The 22,224-nt window shown below is 40.1% G+C and overlaps 1 protein-coding gene across 3 annotated transcripts in view; it reads left to right on the plus strand.

The window, feature by feature from the left end:
- LOC147015144 (CREB-regulated transcription coactivator 1-like) overlaps positions 1 to 22,224 on the plus strand; it is an 82,042-nt gene that overhangs the window by 23,689 nt on the left and 36,129 nt on the right. For all 3 annotated transcript variants that reach the window (XM_085849644.1, XM_085849642.1, XM_085849643.1), the window contains 4 exons: positions 2,636 to 2,739; positions 2,832 to 2,920; positions 7,053 to 7,096; positions 7,740 to 7,969. In XM_085849644.1, coding sequence (XP_085705770.1) covers positions 2,636 to 2,739; positions 2,832 to 2,920; positions 7,053 to 7,096; positions 7,740 to 7,969 — 467 coding nt within the window. The remainder of the gene's footprint in view (positions 1 to 2,635; positions 2,740 to 2,831; positions 2,921 to 7,052; positions 7,097 to 7,739; positions 7,970 to 22,224) is intronic.

Here is a 22,224-nt window from a genome sequence, read left to right on the forward strand (position 1 = left end):
TGCAACAAGTGTGTCTACTCTCAAGAGAGCCAGAAAACATCTGTCCAATCTCAAGAATGAGCTTTAAAACTTGTCTCCCTCCACTAAAACTTGGTGGTGCCTTGTTAAGTTGGTCTCTGGTGTTTGCTTCCCTTCCGTCCCTTCCCTCATGGCAAATCGTATCACAGCCGACTCTGCTCTTGAGGAGGCTAAATGTCTCAATTCCATGTTTGCTTCAAAATCTTGTGTCCCTATCCCCAACCTCTCTGTACCCATCCTTCCCAGTCGTATCCAATTGCACCTGAATTCTGTGTCTTTTGCACCTGAAAAGGGGGAATTGCTTTGGGTAACCCTCGACTCTGGAACTGAATTGGATGGCATCAGCTCACGTGTCCTGAAAACCTGTTCTACTGCTCTTGCGCTTCTTCTCTTTGCCCTTTTCATCCTATCATTTACCACAGGTCATCTTCTATCTGCTTGGAAATCAACCAACATCACAGCATTACATAAAAAGGTGCAAAAATGGATCCCCCGAAGTACAGCACAATTGTCTTGCTTCCGATCATCAGCAATGTCAAGGAATCCATCATCAGTTGACATGAAATCATTCCTTTTTTTTTTTTCCAACATCTCAGATCATCAATTCCAATTTAGACCTGGTCACTCCAGCTTGGATATGCTGCTTCAATTTTCCATACAATGGTAGAGAACCTCTATATCAGATGTGAGATCAGGGCTGTCTCTCTGCACATATCTCAAGCTCTTGATACATACAGTCTGACATCCTGCCTTGCTCTCCAAACTGTCTGCCTATGGCATGGAAGGCCAACTCCACTCTTGGATTGCTGACTTCCTCCACTCTCGTAGACAATGTGTGGTTCTCAACTGAACTCTTTCATCTCCTCTCCCTGTCCATGCTGGCGTACCCCAAGGCAGTGTTCTAGGCCCTATATTATTAGCTTATCTGGGATTTACATTCCAGATCTGGGATTGTCATCGTGCACCATCTGTACGTCTGGCTCCTTTTTTGACTTCTCCGGCCAAACTACTGGGCCGATCCTGCTGAAATTTGGCAGCAACATTCCTTTCATGACTGGTAATAAGGATTGCAAAGCTAACTCTACACCATGTAAAAAATAACAAAAAAAACAATAATAATTAAAAAAAAATGCCTCGACATTCGCGGGATTTTTCAGGAACGTATCCCCCACGCATGTCGGCGTCCGACAGTATATAAACTGAACCGGCGCATCTCAGACATCTCAATTCCATCATTTTCACTGTGCATAGGTTTGACATGCAGGTCGTGGAGAAAGAAAAAAAAAGAAGGAAAAATCTGGATAAATGAAAGACACCAAGTTTATTGAAGGCAATGGCTTCTACATAGGTGTGGCCTATGTGTTAATGAAGCATGCTTTGTTTGTGTATAAAATGCTGTGCAGGCCTGGTTCATTATAATTATGGCAATCGTGGCTGCAAGAGGAGACCTCAGCGACTTTGAAAGAGGGGTGATTGTTGGAGTGCATTTGGCAGGAGCTTCTGTGACGAAAACAGCTCAACTTGCTGGATGTTTCACAAGCAATGGTGTCTCAGGTCATGTCAGCATTGAACTCTGAGGGAAAGACATCATGTCAGCAAAGCGGAAGCACAGATCAATTGACTGTAAATTTCAACCTGTGGCACAAGCAGCCAGTTTCATCAAAAACGGTCCACAGAGCAGGTTACTCTAGTCTGGTTTGCAGTGCACAAACCGCTCATCACACCTGACAATGCACATTTGCGAGTCCAGTGGTACAAAGAGCGGAGGTAATGGATTACCGAGCAGTGGGGAAATGCGATATGGTCGGACGACTGCATGTGTGGTGCCAACGGAAAGAATTCTACAACCCTGTGATTCGTTTCAACAGTGAATGGTTCTGGTTGTTCTGTAATGTTGAGGCGCATTTTTCCTGACATAGTTTGGGTGCAGTCATTCCCTTAGAAGCCACGGTCAATACCAATCGCTACTTGATGGTACCGAGTTATCATCTTCACTCCATGTTGCAGCATTTCTTTCCTGCTGGGAGGGATGTCTTCCAGGATGACAATGCCCCTGTCCACAGAGCATGTGTGGTCGCTCAATGGTTTGATGAGCATGACACTGATGTTATCCATATGTCAAGGTCTTCTCAGTCACTAGATCTGAACCCCTTATTAGGTGACTTTACATTGGAGCTTCCATTATTTTTATTTTTATTTTTTGTCTACTGCCTGTATATCCTTATTGATACCATGAAACCTTTTGTGTTTGCACAAGGTACTGCAGGTTTTCATTAGCAATCGGTGTGAGCATACGTGCCATTAACATTCATTAATGTGCAAAAGCTGTTTGCAAGTAACAGGTCTGTGTGTTTGTGCATCACCTTTATCCCTTTGTAGCTGTTTGATGTTTTGACTGGCAATGCAGCGAAATGTCAGCTTGCTTTGTGCTTCAATGCCCGTAGACTTCCTGTCTGTTCGAGTGTCGTTATATTCTCGTATGAAGGGTACACATGTGAGTCTTGCAGAGAAAAAGAAGGCTCCACCACCAGGGAGCTCAATAGCAGGTGCATTTGGTTTAATCTGTAAGCAGTCTTGTTGCCTACATGGTTCAAGTGGTTTGTGTTTCTCTCTGCAGGACACATTCCGATTCTGCTTTGCATGCCAGTGTTCTCAACAACTCTCCACAAAACCCTTTTGTTCAAGCCAGTTGTGTTGCCTCACAATTGAATCGAAAAAATGGTGAGTTTTTGTTCCCATGACAAGCTACCGTGTGAATTTTATTTGCAGAATGGTTTGGGATATTTCCAGTATAATGTGTAATCTTTGTGCAGCCTTTCAGTTGGAAGTGCCGACGATCGAGGAGGACTTGCTGAACGCGGATGATCCTGCAATGCCAAAGCAATTGTGGGAGACAAAGAAGGTATTTCATTTCAAACTATGGAATTTATATCAGATACGATGAAATAAGTTATATTGTGTACATGTGGGGGTGGGAGGTTTTCAGCATGCCGATAAAACATTTTCTTTTGTGAACAAACTATGGAATCACATTCATATTTTCTTTCAAACACACATGAAAGAGCCCTCCATGCACAGACTGTTTTCCATCCATCACTTGCCCAAGGCCTTTTTTTTTCTCACCCAGTATATACAGCATGCTCAGGGTATCAACCTGAAAATACTTTCACCTGGTCAAGGTTTGGAGAGATGAACAACATTGTTTTGTACTTCCATTGACACTATTACTGTGGCCCATATGAGACTTGAAGCCCAAATATAACACATAATTGTGATGAACTATGCTCGAATGTACTTCAGTGAAATTGGGCATCAAGTTGGCTTCCATCAGACTGTTATCAGCAGATTAGTCCTCAAGCGTCAACAAACGAATGATATTTAAGACAGGCCTCTGATCTGGATGACCCACAGTGACCTCTAATAGAGAAAATGCAGCTCTGATCAGGCTCATCAGGCGTATTATATCTCCCACCAGCAAATGGCGCAGCATGAATGGAATGTCCTTCAAGGGTATCCTCGAGAACTGTCCAGAACTAGCTTTGGGCTGTAGGTTGCAAAGCCAGGAGACCAATAAGACACCCTCCTCTCGACCCAAAACGCAAAGCAGCATGCTTGGAATGGTGCCGGGCACGTCAACACTGGACTAGCACATCCTGGAGAAAGATCGATTGGTCCGATGAGAACCAATTTCACCTGCATGCGACTGATGATAGAACTCTGAGCAGCAACCTAACAGAGGCCAATACACCCAAGAAAATTGTGAAGTCCATCCTGTTTGGTGGTGGATCCATTATGATGTGGAGCTGCCTGTTGAGATTGTGAGCTTGACCTTGTCATTCCACAGAGTATCGGGTAATCTGCAGGTGGAAAGGTACCACAGGTACATTTTGGATCATGTTGTTGCACATTTTGACAACTACACACTTCTCCAAGACCTGTATTCATGAATGACAATGCCAGACCCCGCTGTTCTGCAATTACTGATTTCCAGAGAAATGGTGCCATCACAACATCGCCCTGATCGGCGAGGAGTCCTGATTTAAATCCAAATCCAATAGAGCATGTTTGGAACATTCTTGGATATGGATTTAACAAAAGAGACCCTTCTGTGTTGACTTGGGAACAGTTGGAGGCTCTTTTTGTACCAGGAATGTCATCGACTCCTTTTGGATTCTCTGGTGACCTTATCCGGGTGTGAGGAGGATTGCAGCGGTCATTTTCTTTCTCATGGTGCTGACAACCATTATTGACCTTTTGAAACATTAATTCCATGTCATTACCCACTGGTCTTGAGCCCAACAACACAGGATGTTGTCAGTAGCCCCATTCTAAAGTCAGTGTGTGTGTGTGTGTGTGTGTGTGTGTGTGTGTGTGTGTGTGTGTGTGTGTGTGTGTGTGTGTGTGTGTGTGTGTGTGTGTGTGTGTGTATGTGTGTATGTGTGTGTGTGTGTGTATGTGTGTGTGTGTGTGTATGTGTGTGTGTGTGTGTGTGTGTGTGTGTGTGTGTGTGTGTGTGTGTGTGTGTGTGAGAATGAATCGGTGCCATTACAGACATCCTTATTTTATTAAAAATAGGCCAAAACCTCTAAATTTGTTTCACATCATTTGTGAACATGCCTACTTTACCAATATATAATGTAAACAGATGTTTGGTACTACAGAACTTCAATATGGATACAAACATGACATAATAGTGACCGAAGCTTTTCGTGCTGCACTCTTCAGGGTAAGATCGCAGCAAGTGAAGGAGGAGGTGAAGGGGCGTGTTTATATATGCAAGTCTTTATAAGGTAGACACTGATCGTATTAACCGTAACGTCATAATAGTTGAACCAAACACCCATTGGTCGGCTCATCATCTTCACCTCGAGCTCCCATTGGCTGGAGCAGAGTTCGTCGATGATTGACGTTTGCACCCCGCATCCTGGAAAGAGGGGGGATGGGTTTCCCCTCAGGTCCATTCACCATTTCTTACCGTACTTCCCTTGATCTTTCCATGCTGAAATATTTGCTGCGATCTTACCCTGAAGAATGCAGCACGAAAAGCTTCGGTCACTATTATGTCGTCTGTTTGTATCCATATTGAAATATATAATGTATTGTAACTGAGGACTTCTGGGTAGTTGGGGGTTCAAATCTATCACCCGCACTTTTGTGATCAACCATCGAAACAGACTACATTCCGTCTCCTGGGGAAGCTGATCAGATATTTGCTTTGATCTTTTCGGTTTTCAGCATAGAGAAAACACTCACGAGAGAGAATCTGTCGCTGTGATAAGTTCTTCGTTTATTCAGGACTATAGAGCCGAGAAACCCGAAGGAACCGTATTGCCGGTTTTATGTGACCAGACGAGAATGCACATCAATTCCCAAAGGCTGTGAGTTTTACTCATGCTGGGGTAATTATTCCAATAAACAAACTGCTCGCCAGACCAACATACAGATGGTGAGAACAGGTTTAATGAATAATGGTCAAAGGGGAATGGAAGACAGGGAAGAGCAAAAAAAAAGCTTCTACTATACAATTATAATTGCAAGACCTCTCATGGCCATGATATCTCGATCAGCTTATCTCATCCACATGACAGATCATAACTCAGATAGGGAATGCCAAGACAGAATACAATAACCTGACTCCGACGTCATGCTTCTGTGAGTTCTTCCGGGAGGTCCGCTCGGGCAGCTAACAATGGCGGAGTTCTTGGCGGCAAAGACAGGTCAAGGCAGCATCACATCCTGGTCCCTGTGGTCTCCTCACACCCCCCCCCCTACACACACACACACACGCACACACACACACACACACACGCAGTTCTTTGCACTGAGGCTGTCTCCGCGAGACATCCTCTCTTCCATGCCGAGCCGAGCTCTCCTGAACCCCGAACTGAACCTTCGGTGCCCAACCCTGAACTGAACCTTAACCAAGTTTTACCCTGAACTCGACTGAGAGCACTCCGTGCCGTGATCTTTATGCTCAGCACTCCACCCTCCACACTTACTTGACCCGCATGACTCCAATTTGTGCATAGGGTTGTTTTTATCTTTGCCGGTGTTTTTCGGGGTCGGGGAGGGGCGAGAGATGCAAGAACCCTCCCCCCCTCCCCAAAAAAGCAAAATGATTACGTCGTATATCGTGTGACCCGCTACGTTATCTCTCGGATACTTTTGCTTCGGGGCTTATGTTTACATGCGGCCGACAAACGCTCTGAAAAACTCTGAACTGTGAAAAAGTACTGATATTTCAAAGATGCTGTGAGAATGCATGTTTTCCCAAAAGATCCAGCTAAAAGGAAAATTTGGACGGCCAAAGTAAAACTGACCAGAGTAAAGTGACGTGGCCCAACTGCTTCAAGCGTCATTTGCAGCACCCATTTTGAAGATAATTTGAAAGACACCTGCTTATATTCCCATTTTGGGATGAGTAAATTGAAGCGATTGAAAGCCAACGTGATCCCCACGAAGATTAGCGATAATTCTAATCCAACGGAAAGATATGAAAAGGACAAAATAACTGGAAAAGCACCAGAAGCTGAGGTAAAGGGACTGACGAACTGACAGAGAGATCGAGATAGGAGAGAGGCAGAGACTGAGGGTAGAGATAGATGGATGGAGGGGGAAGTGGATGGATGGAAGGAGATGTGTATGGCCTTTTGGTGAAACAAGTGTGCCAAATGCATGTTCAAAGCAACAACAACACACAACATAAAACTTGACCTCAGGACACCCCTGTGTAAACGTGGTATCATGTACATTGTACGTGGCATTTGGCAAACCAAAAATTAGTGTGCACTGCCTTTGTTTAGTTGCTCGTCTTTAATAACTAATCTGCTGCTTTTGTGTCGCTCCACTTCATTTGCACTCCACTTGCATGATTAGCACCTTTTAAAGCACTTCTTTAATTATACCTGCAGTGCTGAGTTAAAATATAAATAGAAGATTCTCTGTTCTATTTTCTAAGCTTGTTAATTATGATTTAGCAATCTGCTGAAAATTGCCTGATGCTCACCTTGCATGCCCCAATTTTTCTCCGACAGTCATTGTCATCGAGGCCAAAGTCATGCGAAGTTCCTGGAATAAAGTACGTACAATTTCCTTCTCTGCTGTGCTTCTCATAAATCGTCAATAATGTGTGTTTTCAATTTTCTTCTTTTTACAAACGACTCTCGTCAAGTGTTTCTGAAGACTCGTGTGGGGCAGTCCACCATCCAATGAATAATTGACACTGCTTGGATGAACGTTTTGTTTCACAGGGATATTTAAAATACCATTAGGTGCATCGAGTTGTTAAATTTGACTTCCGAGTGCATCTATAGATTTCAGGTAAAACCAAAAAGACAACGCCATAAACTATATACCACACTAAATCCGAGTAGTTGGCATTGCAATGCTTCAGTGTCTGGGAGTGGTGCTCGCTGCACAAGCAAAAACCAAATTGTTTCTGAAACGACACTTATTGGTAAGCAGCATCGACAGCAAGCATAAAATGAAGCCATTCACTGCAAATGCAAGGAGTTTAATAGTCAGTGTTTGTTGAGTGATTTAATGTACGGTATTTGATTTGGCTGCAAAGTGGGAAGTGTTTGGGAAGACTTGTAAATGACATGAGCTGAATAGTAGCCTCCATACCTTGCTTTGGACACTGCTACCATGATATGCTGTGCTCTTCTTTCCGTTCTGATGTTTGCTGGACTCGATTATTGGTGTTCTTTTTCACTCTCCAGCATATCCCCTTCGCCAGAGCAGGAAACACTAGGGAAGAGTGTACCTCGCATCTCAATGGCACTTAATCAAGGGGGCTCGCTGCCTGACCTCTCAAACCTTCCCTTTTCCTCACCACTCACAATCCCTCTGGATCCGGAGGAGTCGTCCTTTCCAAATATCAGTGGGGGGCGCAGTACAGGAAATCTCACTGCCAACCTCATGCACCTTGACATTAGCAACCAAACTCAGGGTAAGTGGATCTGCGTGGGTTAACATCATTGTGCTTGTAAACTTTTGGAGATGTGAGACTTCAGCATTGACACAGATTTGTGAGTTAAACATTATTTGATATGTTTTGCAATGTTTCCCCACTTGTCTGAATTTGCTAATTAATAAAAACACCTCTTTCACTGCAAGTCGTAGCTCATCATTATAAAACTGCTCCCAGTAACATCTCCTCTTAATTGGCCCCAAAGCTCTTTATTATGCATACTTTTGATACTCCGTTTCATCCACTGCACTCCTCAGATTTAAATAATTTCAAATTCCTATTGAGTCATTGCTTCCTAAAGACTGCCATGCGAACTCGCAATTTGGGTTGACCATCGATTCATCTAAACGCCCAAAAATTTAATGTTTAAATGATGACATACTTTAAAATAATTGGTTATCAGCCCTTTCCCTGTTTTTAGCTCACTTGGAACATGGTTCCCGGGAGCTTATGAGATGGCGCGTTGTCCGTCCGTCCTTCCGTCCACATACACTTGCACCTTCTTCTCTGAAACTACATGCACACAATTCCGATGAAACTTGACTACATCATAGGTGCTGAAGGTTGCAGTCAAGTTTGTTCACATCATTAAAAAAAATTGGGGCCTACGAGGTCTACCGGGGGTTGCCCCTCAAAAATTGGTTCATTGGTGCATTTTGCTGATTCTGTCCCACACTGACTTCCTCCTCAATATCGTTATTCTGCCAGGTGAACACTCGGGGGTATTGCCCCTATTTTCTGCAATTGTGTGTGTGCGTGCATGTGTGTTTGGTTAACTCCATATGTGGGTTTCAAAAGGTGGAATGGAGTCCTCCCAGGACTCAAGGTATCCACCTTCATTTTGGTAAGGGATCACAATTCATGGGCTAAGTTATGAAGTTGTGTTTTCCTCAGGGTTTTGGTCCGAGGGCTCTTTTCTGGATAGTCACCAAGCTCTGCAGAGCTTCCAAATGTTGTTCATTTGTTTTAATGTTCCTGGGGATGGTTTGTAGGATCTTGCCTGCTACTCAGCTGGTGTGGCACTTGCTTCCTAGTACCCACTAAAGTAATGGAGTCTGATCTGGACTTGATGTCTTGTTGGGTTTGACGAGTTCACGCCAGGGAGGAACTCTGCTCCACGCTGATGTAAGGCAAGCCCAAAACATGTGTTGTCTGTGCGTGTTCCTGCTCCAGGGTGGTCTGGTCTTTAAAACTGAGAATTGCATTCTCTTCCCAGTATTGCCAGCAGTAGGATCCTATGGGAAATTAGGGGGCTGTAGCTCTGCTGAGCACTTGTCTCATAGGCAGAGATTATGCAATGGTTTAGCCAGAAGAGCCTTTTTAAAATTCACATGTAGTATATACAGTAAACCTTTGTCCAATGTGAGTCGATGATAAATGGGGTTTCTGGGACACCCTTTCAAATGAATGGGGAAAAGGGAAAAATTTTCTGACCCAGGCCCCAAAAGCCCAAAATAGGAGACTGATTTTCTCCCCACCTATCCCCTTCCCTCCCATACAAGCAAATGTAAAATAGGAGACTGATTTTCTCCCCACCTATCACCTCCCCCTCCCCCTCCCATAAAAGCAAATGTAAAATTGAGACTTACTGATTGAAGCACTTCTTCCCATTCATATTTTCATTCCACTCAAAGAGCAAACCAACAAATATTTGTACATGTTCTACTTCAGGGAATAACTTAATTTTGTTATAACATTCATTTCAATCGAGTGTATTCACAAAGAATAACTTGGAACTTGGTTCTTGGTTTAAGTGTCTTTGTTGAGCAGAAATGAAATGATAAACTTCTCTTAATGCTCTTATTTGACCACCTCCTGAGCCACATATCATTTTGAGATTGTAGTAAATTGTTTTTCCATTGTTCAATTGATAACCATCAAAGTTTTCAGTGCATTCAAGGATATTTTTTTTTTCTTTACATCCTCCAACTTATTTGTGATTAAATTTATCTGCTTATTTGTTTGATCTACCTTTACCCTGGTTATTTCTTCAATAACACTGATTTGGTATATCTCACATTCTTTGTTTCCCATTTAAATACCAAGGCTGATTACATCTCCACTCTTTGGTTTAGTTATTGCTTGGTTCTATCATTTATAAATCAGTAAAAAGATGGCGGTAGCCTGTAAAAATTCCCAACCCAATATCTTAACACTTGTACTTATAACCAAAAGGGAGACTATTGAATCCATTCTTTAAAATATATCTTTTATCATCAAATGCTTTCTTATTTATCTCTTCTATATATAATTGATGTTTCTAACTTCTTATTGTATTCATTTTTCTGTACTCTTCCTTCTTTAAGGTAAACAGTTGTAATAATGTTTAAAGTTTATTGTTTCCTTGATTATATTTTTCTTTATTCCCTTTAGCTTCTGATCATACCTTTCAATGTTATTATTATCAATATACGTAAAAGCATAAGACTGATCTCAAACCCACAAATTCACTCATGACCTTTCCACCCAACTCATCCTTAAACTTACCAATAACCTTTTTATTCTTGAATGAAAACAACACATCACCTGACTTATAATTACTTGTATCATATATATCAATATTATCAATCATATCCTCATATACATCACTTGTCTTAATTTATAATATAAAACTATGTGTATCCATATATAACAATGACACATTATCCTTGTACTTTCATTTTAAATTATTACGAGCAGAACCCGTGCTCTGCGCGACATGTTGGGGTGGGTGTGTTTGAGAAAGGAACTGATGCAGAGTATCAGTAGTAATTTTACTTTAATGCAGTAAGTGGAATATGATTTCACTGTTTCAGAAACATTTTATTTACTTTTTTTTGTACCATGCACCTCATATGGTCTTTGAGATAATGTAAGCCGAATATCACGTTACTCGAGCGCAGAACAAAGTCGAAGATAGCGCGACACGAAACCACAAACTCGGAAATAATAGAGAAGAGAGTAATAGTCGTACATTAATGACTTTGACAAGTCAAGAATTGTTGTTCCCATATAAATAGGTTTATCCATTTCAATATTCTCTTTTTTTCAAATGAATAGCACAAAAGTTCTCTGAAAGTACCTCTGCTTGCTCAAAACTTGGTCTATTAATTAACTTTGAAGCCTGGTTCCAAGATGTAGCAAGTCTTATGTTTTGTCAATTCATAACATTTTCCATAGACTTTCCAAATACAGCATTATTCATTAATTTATAAAAGTCTTTCTCAAAATCTGTTTTTGCTTCTGTTCTCCTTTTTGTATTAAAATCAATATACTTCTTTAACTGTTTAAATTTCAAAATCTGATGAATTTTCCTCACTCTCAACCCAGCAGATAAATATTGCCTCAAATTCCTTTGATGCAAAACATCACTTTCTTTATCATTTAATGTAGTAAGTAGTTTTTCTGGAGATTTACCTTTTATAATGAATGACTATTGGTAATCACTGAACCATTCCATTCTTTTCTTGGACTTTCTTTATCAGGGGCAGAAGGTAGGTCTTTATGTTTGTTATGAAGTTCTTCTGGATATTTTAAATCAACCTCAAAATAATATCCAACTTCAGCTTCATCCAATTATTTTTGAGAGGAGACAACAATGTCTTGTAAAACTTTTTCATAATGTTTTTCTTTAACCTATTTAAGTTTTCCATAAGGTAAATATTGAGACATAGCCCACCCATATAGTGTAGTAGACAGTAGAAAAATCGTGCAAATTATGATACAAGCATCAAATGTGGCATTTCTGTTCTGCAAGGCTTTCTGATCAAATCTGCCCGATTGGCCATTTGAACATCCAAATTTTGAAAAATTTGAAGAAAAAAAAACTTCAAAAAAATTTGAAGTCACAGCTGGCTGAAATTCTTGAAGCGCAAGTGAACATCCCAGACAGAGAACCAAGGGGAGATGCAGTCATCATTGATGGCTCAACACTTATCAATGCCCTACCTCCATGCACTTCAAAGATATTTGATGACTATACCAAAGAAGACATCATCGCAAAGGTGGAATCCTATGGTGCCAGGTACGAGAGGGTGGACGTAGTGTTTGATGTGAACAAGAAGTCAAGTCTGAAGTGCGAGGCAAGGTCGAAAAGGGGGCAAGGAATCAGAAGAAGAGTGACAGGAACCAGTAAGACCCCAAGTAACTGGGGAAGCTTTCTTTGAGATGACAGCAACAAGACAGCTGTTTCACTTCCTTGCGGAAAAGATGTGTGAAGCACAGACAACAAGCACAGTCATTGTTACAAAAGGAGAAGATGCCATTAGCAACACAAGGAAGTCATTGGATGTTGTGTCTCCATGTTGTCATCAAGAAGCTGACACTCGAATATTTGTACAGGCCAGGGATGCAACGACGGATAATGGACGCAAGTCCATTATCATTAAGGCTTATGACACGGACGTACTAGTCATAGCAATATCTGTACTGCCATCTTTACAGGAACTCGGTCTTGAAAACATGTGGATTGCCTTTGGCCAAGGAGCCAAGGCGTGATGGATTCCAGTCCATGAGGTAGTTTCTGCAATAGGGCCTGAGAAAGCTAGAGGGATCCCATGCGTTCACTGGATGTGACGTCGTGTCTGCCTTCCGCGGTAAAGGGAAGAAAACTGCATGGCAGACTTGGAACGTCTGACGATGTTTCTGAAACATTCACCAATCTCAGGCTGCATTCAACATTGATTCGTGGTCTTGACTTTTGAAGTTTTTTTTTTCTTCAAATTTTTCAAAATTTGGATTTTCAAATGGCCAATCCGGCAGATTTGATTCGAATCCCCTAGAGAACAAATGTGCCAAATTTGATGCTTGTATCGTCATTTGCACGATTCCTCTCAAAAAATTGCTGTTATCTGTCCCACGAATACAAATTGTTAGCATCATAATACATGAGGGAAGAGTTGTCCTCATTCTTATTACTCGTGCGTGGCCGTACGTGCAACCAAAAAAAAACAAACTTTCAAACGACGTGCCAGAAACAACAACCACACAGGCCGTTCCTTCGCTCTGGCATGCCCATACGTGCGTGGCCGTACGTGCGGGAAAAAAAAACTTTCAAACAAATAAACAGGCCGTTCCTTCACTCTCGTAAACGACGACTGGATTGGGGCATTGTTTTTATCTATAAATGCGCATAAGAAATCGAGAAATTATTAGAATACAGTAAGTCGTCACTATCTTGAAGTAGTGCGTGCCTGTATGGAATGTTCATATCATTCCAGGAATTATCACTTTCATTGAAGTAACAACTGCTGTGATACTTACACACAGTTAATTAGAATCAAGTTTACCTCCCTGTCTTTGCGAGCCATGACATTCGCTGCCATTGGCTATTGCCACTCCTACGCCATGGTGAGGCGACAGGGTAGGATTTGTAGGAGATCTGAAAGTACAGTGTCATTAGGTATTCCATGTTCGAATTGTTTTAGTTTGAAAATTGTTAAAAAAAAAAAAAAAAGTTTGCAAAGCATACCACAAAATTGAGATGTATTTTGTTGGCAAGCATGTTGAGTAGAGCTGAATTCCTTAACACTTCCAAAGGCCACACCATTTTGACAATTGGAAACAAAAAAAAGTTGTGCACTTTTTTTGATAAAATATTTTTGGAACAATTTTTCTTCAAAAAAAAAAAGAATAATAAAAATTGTCAACATGTACACACCTTCATCTCGTTAGCACATCTTCATAAACAACATTGCTGAGGTAACGGCGCTTCTTCTTTGTTTCCTCGTCCAGGGCAAGAATGCTTAGGCTGCTGGATCTGCCAACGTTTTGATAAATTATTAGTTTTAATGGACAATTATTCAATTAGCGCCAATGTATTTTGCCTTTTCGCAATGTCAAGATTATGCATAAAAAATATTGTCATCCTAGCTCTCAAAGTTTGGGCGGTCGTATGATTTTTATGTCAAAATTCGCAATTTTCTAAGCTTGTGACCTTGACCTTGGGACGAAAATGAAAAAAATCGAGCTCCATGGGGCTATGCAGGTGCCATTGGGCTCACCAAATACCAAAACCCCTGCCAGATTCGACAAACCTCCTCGGAGAAGATGGATTTTTATGTCAAAATTCGCAATTTTCTAAGTTCGTGACCTTGACCTTGGGATGAAAATGAAAAATCGAGCTCCGTGGGGCTATGCAGGTGCCATTGGGCTAACCAAATACCGTACCCCTGCCAGATTCGACAAACCCCCTCGGAGAAGATGTAAATTGAAATCGGCTACCCCCTAAAAACACATGTTTTTTGGGCGTGGCTCCGCCCATAATGGCGCATAATGCCCATTCTCAGGAAAACACAACTATATCATGATATAAACCTACCACCAAAATTTTATCAGGATCGGATTAAAACCCACGGAGCTATGCTCGGGACAGACAGACAGACAGACAGACACCAATAACGAATATAATGGTCACTTACTGACTCGTGAACCAATTATTTGAATGAGAGATGAATTAACAAACGTGTCTAAACATACAAAGAATATCATTATGAACTTAGAAGATAATAATGGGAATGGTTCACATTGGGTTTGTATTTTTAATTGTCAAGACAAATATTATTTTGATAGTTTTGGTCTTCCACCACCTGTTGAAGTTATAAAGTTCTTACAGAATGGTGTTTATCAAACATTTCAAGTCCAAAAATTAAATTCCAAGTGTTGTTGTCAATTATGTCTGTATGTGTTATTTCAACTCAACAACAAAAAAATTTTTTATAACATTTTTAATCTAATATAAATGACTGATGTTGGAAAAGATGGTTCTATCTTTGGTGTGTCCCAAGAACTGGATATTGATTTATCAAATTATTACACAAAGGCACAGGCTGAATGACAAATATAGTACAGCAAAAAATATTAATATGAAAAATGCTTATAAATTAATAAATTATCCAAGCCCGACTGACGCGAAGGACTTGGTGAGATTAAGTGATTCATCACCACATATATATCTTTAAATAAAACGGCACGTTTTGTTAAAAGAGTTAATCTACAACCACAACACCTGGTTCAACAAACCATACACCCTTTCTTATTAAATTCAATTATCTGCTTAGTATTGAATTTTATAAAGAAGGAAGAATAGTTAATATGTGAAGAGAAATGAAGGTATAATGTGTGATCTCAGATATAATTGGTATTTTTCATTCAACCTAGAAGACCGACACAATTTTTATCAGTCTCGTAAAGAAGAATATTATCCTCATGGTAAGAATCAGGAGATATGTGGAAGCACAATTAGCAAACAACAAATACACGATTTCGGGAATAGAAAATTATATGATGGTGAAGCAATAGTTTTTATGACAAAGAAGGAAGGAAATTGGATAATTATGCAAAGTCGAGGAATACAAACTGATTTAACAACAGGATTATGGGGTGGTATTACGTGTCATCATATTAATCTATCATATATTTCTGATACATAAATGACAGCAAGAAGGCTTCAAGAAAATTAAATTTTTGCATTCAAGTGTACAAAAGGTACATGTGTACAAAAGGTACAAGTGTACAAAAGTTTGGTGTATAAAAAGGAACACCCTACAAGAAGAGGGTGTTCGATTTTACATTCCTTATGAATTGGAACATACACATGGACATTTTTCAATTAAGAACTGCCCTTATACTGATGTTAGAAAACCCACAAATAGAGATTTGATTAAAATATTAAATAAAAATGAACTTGTAAAGGTGATGAAATATAAAACTCTTTTAGAAATCATCAACAAATCTTATTGGTTTCCTATTATGAGAAAAATAATTGTTGATTCAAGAGTATCGCAGAATCCAGATGAATATATGTATGATATTTTATGGGGTGAAAGTGGTTCAAGGATAGTAAGGGATGAGGAAGGAGTTGAAGAAACTGAGAAGAGAAAGAAGGAGGAGAGGGAGAAGAGAGAGAAGGAGGAGAGGAAAGGGGAGGATAGAGAGAGAATAAATAAATATTAAAATTACCCCCGTGCGGGAGTGATGGTCATCTCTGCGAGAAAATATATAGCCTCCTGAAGGTAGGGCAGTTTTTGCAAACTTTGAAGTCACGTGACGTGAAAACGAAAGCGAATATCGAAAATCCGGCCTGACAAAATTTAGATATTGTCCCATAGATTTATATGCCATAATCAAATTCAAGATCGCTTGAGAAATGTAGGAGGAAATAGATTTTGAAAATCGTCATTTTTGCATGAAAATCGTCATTTTCGCATTTTTTGCCAACTTTGAAGTCACGTGACACGAAAACGAAAGCGAATATCGAAGATCCGGCCCTACAAAATTTAGATATTGTCCCATAGATTCATATGCCACAATCAAATTCAAGATCGCTTGAGAAATGTAGGAGGAGATAGATTTTGAAAATCGTCATTTTCGCATTTTTTGCCAACTTTGAAGTCACGTGACATGAAAACGAAAGCGAATATCGAAAATCCGGCCTGATCAAAATTTAGATATTGTCCCATAGATTCATATGCCACAATCAAATTCAAGATCGCTTGAGAAATGGCGTAGGAGATAGAATTTGAAAATCGTCATTTTTGCAACTTCAAAAACCTCGTGACCTTGACCTTGACCTTTGGTGACCTTGAAAGTCATACCATCGTGTACGTCTCATCGACCTCTATCAGGATCGCTCATGACCAGATCTCCCGCTTCAACTTCATTGTGGACGGACGGACGGATCGTCACCTCTCCTCTCAACACCAATATTATTAGGTCATGCTCGAAGAGATGACCTAAAAATATGGAAACCAGTAAGATTACAAAAAGATCAAAGGTATTACAGAAAATAAATAAATCTCAATGCACCGAGGAGGAAAACAAAGAATTAGCAAGTCTATTCGAAATATATGCGTCAAGACTATCAACATCGATTCAGGGAGAAGATTTAAACCAGAAAGTGTCGATGAAGAAGAGAAAGAAAGAAAAGATTATATTATTGATGATGTTGGTGTAATTGACTTTGATTCAAGTTTTCTATTTTTTTCTTAAATAAATGGAGGAGAGAGTGAAGACATTTCTGAGGATTCTTCATGTTTTAATAATTAAGATTCAAATGTGCATGTTGGAAACTAAAAAGGTTTTCGCACTCTGTAGGAATTTTTCACATAAATAAATGAGTTATTGTCTAAAATGTAAAAAGAAAACCAAGAGTAAAAATATCTCGTATGTTAAAAGTGAAAATAATAGGGTTATACAAAAAGGTACATGTTCGGTGTGTGGCTTAAAAAAAAGAGTGAATTCACCAAACACAAACGAGGGGAAGATATACAAAAGTTTTTATCAGGAAGTAAATTTACAACTGGAATACCAGGGGAATGACATCTACCAGGGTATTCTTTCTGTGGTCCAGGAACAAACTTGAATAAAAGATTAGATGAGGCTGACAATCCTAAACCGTGGAGCAAACCTATCAATAGGGTTGATGAAGTGTGCATGAGGCACGATATTGATTATGGAAATAGCATAACGTTGGAAGAAAAACATGAAGCCAATTGAGAAATGTTGTATAATTTGTCTCTGATACAAAATCCAACCTTGAGAGAAAAAGTTGATAGATTCATCGTGAAGAAGATGATCAGTACAAAATTGAAACTTGGGCTTGGAAATTAAAAAAAATTATCAATAGGCTCTAATGATGTCATTAAGATTGAAGAGCAATTAGCTGATGAATTGCATAAACCAATAATCACTAAGTTTCACAGAAGGAAGGTTTATTCCAAGGAAGTTGATTATATCTGGTCTGCTGATTTAATTGAAGTCAATTATGATAAGGGTTACAAGTATGCTTTAACCGTTATTGATTTGAGGAGTAGATACGCGTGGGTTGTCCCTTTGAAAACAAAACAAAACAGGAAATACTCTTATGTTAGCTTTCCAACAGATATTCAATAAAAGCAAGAGAAAACATAAAAAATTGTGGACTGATGAGGGTACAGAGTTCTACAACAAAACATTTATGAATTTTCTTTAAAATAACATTACATTATACAGCACCTTTAATGAAGGAAAATCGGTTGTTATTGAGCGTTTTAATCGCACTTTAAAAGAGACTATATAAAAAATTCACTCAACTCTGTTCTCAACAATGTTGTTGTTGTTCGTCTTTCGGCTGCTCCCGTTAGGGGTCGCCACAGCAGATCATCTGTTATGATCCGCGTACTGATTTGGCACAGGTTTTACGCCGGATGGCCTTCCTGACGCAACCCTGGTCGCCTCTTACGACACAAGGATAAGGATTGGGTTTCGCCATGATTCCGGGATGCCCTACACCCTCTCATAGCATGGCCCAGTGCAGAGCTCCCATCCTCAAGCGATCCTCCAACCCAAGCATCCGAGTAGCCGGATTACAGTCGCACGCCACTACGCCCGGTATTCTGTTCTCAACAATGGTTGTCTTTATTTCAGGACATTGTAGACAAGTACAACAACACGATTCATACCTCAACGAAAACGAAGCCACCAGAAACATTTACAAATGTTTAGCCTTTACCCAGACCCAGAAACAATAGCCTTTACCCAGACATCATCATTGAAAACCTTGTAATCAGTGTTTATATCCTCATTGACACTGCATTTGCTATCAGTAAAGGAGGTGGCACCATCCATTGTGGCGCGAGCTCTCCGATGTCTAGATTTCGTACAATTATGATATTCCGACACCTCTGCTGCAGTCTCGCTGCCCTCCAAGACAGTCTCAGTGCACCCTACCGCAATCACCGTGCCCTCCACTGCAGTAACCATGCCTTCTGCTGTCACCATGCTTTTCGCTGCTACTACAGCTGGCATGAAAACCAGCTCAGTATATTCCAGTTTATGTTTGCTGTCCTCAGCAATGGTGCCACTTCCGACAGTTGCAATGGCCAGCGTTGGATTGACAAGCTTCATCCCAGCGTTATTCTGTCATCCATTATAAAACGTTTTGCAGTGTAGTTGGATGAGGTTGGGAGGATTGGCTGTGATAAATTTGACTATTTTTTTCGAAAGTCCAAAGCACTCTGTGAAACAAGTTCTCACAGTCATAGCATTGGGCTGCATCAACATTTTCACCCACTGTGGTTGAACAGATATTGCATTTGTATAAAACCATCACGTCAGAAATCCGATTACTGCTCGGAGTTATTTTCATCACTTTCAGTCTTATCGCTTTCGCTCGTATGACGTTCTTCCCAAAGAAATTTAAAATGTTTAAAAAAAAAATTTGACTTCAAAAATAATTTTTATTTTCAATTTGAACGAACAATTTCAATTTTAAATTTGAACGACCACTGCTGGACCATAATATTATATATTATATCCCTGAAGGCTGGTAGGATGGTGTAGACTGTCGAGGTTGTGCACTCAAAGTGGGCACCATGACTCTTTGGGGTATCCCGACAATTAATAAATGGAATATTATATCAACAGACGCCAATAATAATCACAATAAAAATTGTTGATATTTGTGGCTAAATCAAAGAAAGGTAACTTCATCATATTAGTTTATTTTATTCATAACACTGGTCAACACGATTTCTCTTGCTTGGGGGTTTTCAACGGATTCTAGCTAACTTTTGGGTGTTGAATCCAAATCTGTCATTAGTTTTTGCCTATCACATCAGGTTTGTGAACTATGAAAAATCATTATTTTTGAGAAAACGGCAATTTTACACTCGAAGTTGAAAAACACTGTTGCATTAGAAGATCGATAGATGCAAAAATGTTTACAATGAAAGGTACCTACTTCAATTACAATATTTAATCATACATTAACATATAATCCATGCTTGCTTGCACATATTTTTACACATTTTCTCTATTTTTAATGTATGAAGAGTTTACAAATTTCACTAAACTAAGTTAAATATATAGGCGGAAAAAGTTCCCCCTAACATGGTGTGCATCACTTAAATACAACACATCACTCAAGCTCAAAGCATTTTTCTAAGTTTTGTGACTTTTCACGACATTCAGAATGCAGCAATAAATGCAAAATATGCGAATATAACAAAACAAGTACCGGAACTTGAAAGCGTAAGTATCCAAAGGCACAGGTGTAATCGTATTACAACATAGTAAACCTCTTGTGGACAATCTCTTATGTACAGCATCTGGGACATCCCTCATCAACTCCAGCAGTAATCTGCAATCATATTTGAGACCCAACGACCTTGATAACGTTCTTCCATCACTTTAATGTCTTGATGGAAACGTTCACCCTGTTCCTCGCTTGCATCTCCAAGGTTAATTGGAAACTCGCTCAGGTGGCTGTGCAAGTAGTGCACCTTGATGCTCAATCTGCACCCCAGCGCTCGCAGACTAAGGAGCAGCTCCTCCACAATCTCTCGGTAGTTGTCATTTTCTTGTTCCCAAGAAAATTCTGCACCACATTAGTGAATGCATTCTACGCTCGAGCTTCGACAGTGGTCATCGTCGTAACGAAGTGTGGGTCCTTGAGTAATGTTCTGATCTGAGGTCCGTCAAATATCCCTGCTTTTTTCTTCTCATCGCTAAGACTCGGAAAGTTTGAACATATGTAGCCAAAGCAGTCTCCAGTGTGATCAAGACCTTTAACAAACTGCTTCATCAGACCGAGTTTGATGTGCAATGGTGGAAGGATGATATTTTTCCGATCAACCAGTGGTTCATTAATGATGTTCTTGTCAACAGGTATCAAACTATTCCTTGATGGCCATTCCTTTTGCACCCAGTGCTCCTCCTTAGCCCTACTGTCCCAGTAGCATAGGAAACAAGGGTATTTGGTGTAACCTCCTTGTTGCCCCAAAAGGAAGTTCACCATTTTCAAATCCACACAGATCAACCATTCATGATCGTGGTACTTCAATCGTTCAAGTACAACCTTGATGTTTGCATACTTCTCCTTCAGGGTCACTGAGTGTCCTATATGGATGGATCCATAGATGTTCCCATTGTGAAGTAAAACACATTTCAAACTTCTTTTCGAACTGTCAATAAAGAGTCTCCACTCACTTGAATGATACGCAGGCAATCCCATAGTGAGAAGAAGCCCTTCAACATCATTGCAGTATACAAGTTGACCATCAGAGTGGAAGTACTTCCTCAGTTCTGCCTCTGTTGCGATAAAATGAGACACTTGTGCCAGGTTTGAGAAGGTTTTTCTCTTGCAGTCTGGAAGCCAACAACTCAGCAGATTGTTTTGGCAAATTCAAATCTCGGATCAGATCATTCAATTCAGGCTGACTAGACAGAGAAGGTTGATCAAAAAACGAATCCAATGGCTTGTACTCTGCATCTGCTTCTTCATCATCATCATCATCATCATCATCATCGGATAAAGATGTGGATGAAGTAAGTGCTTCCTCATCAATCTCTGCGAGCTCAGTAAAAACAGGTACAGGTATTTCGTCACAATGAGGAACTGGCCGTATAGCAGAGCGTATGCTAGGGTATTTCATGTATTGCTTGTTTTTGTTATTGAATCCTTTGACATTTACAAGGCAGAAGTAGCAGTCATCGAGGTGGTTTTTTGATTCTCTCCAAACCATCGGCACACCAAACTTGAGCTTAGCATTCTTTCCTTGAGACCATGATCTCAGAGTTTGGACACAAGTCTTGCATACTTTATGAGGGGCCCAGTTTTTGTCCTGGTCTCCAATCAGTACTTTAAAGTAGGCACGGTACACTCTCTTGACGAATGTAGTGATGTTGCGTCTTTGAGGTGCTAAAGTTAAGCATCCACAGATATAGCAGAAGATATCTGGGTCGTTACAGCACTTTCTTCTCTTTGAAGGTGTAGACATAGCTAGCTTACAGCGTAAGGTACCAGGTACCGGTATAAACAACCCCACTGAGTCAGCTGTGCCCGCCCACTGAGAATCGCGTAATACAGTAATGCTCGGGACTCACGAGATTAGGTAGAGTCTTAACAGCAGATTAGGTAGTCTTCACAGCTGCAAATCACAAATACATCATTGACGTAAACTACTGTATTCTTTTAAGAGAATCAGACAATAACTCCACTTTGCTCAGGGCAGGCTGTTTACCATAGGAGCTGTTTACAGCTACGGGTACTCGGAATAATCAAGCTTTTGCTGTTTTATCCCCACCAACATTGCCAGACTGGATGGTGAACTTTTGTAAAAATCCATGAATATGGAGCATACAGATAGCACAAAAACTTGATGTGATAGACCAAATCTGAGCTCAGATTTGGATTCAGCAGCCCAAAATTAGCCAAAAACAGTTTCCAAAGTCCATGCAAGAAAAAAAATATATATATATATATATATATATATATA

Source organism: Eptatretus burgeri, chromosome 12 (assembly GCF_056783735.1).
Source record: "Eptatretus burgeri isolate ZD-2024b chromosome 12, Ebu_testis_v1, whole genome shotgun sequence".
In the NCBI taxonomy this organism is placed as follows: Eukaryota; Metazoa; Chordata; class Myxini; order Myxiniformes; family Myxinidae; genus Eptatretus; species Eptatretus burgeri.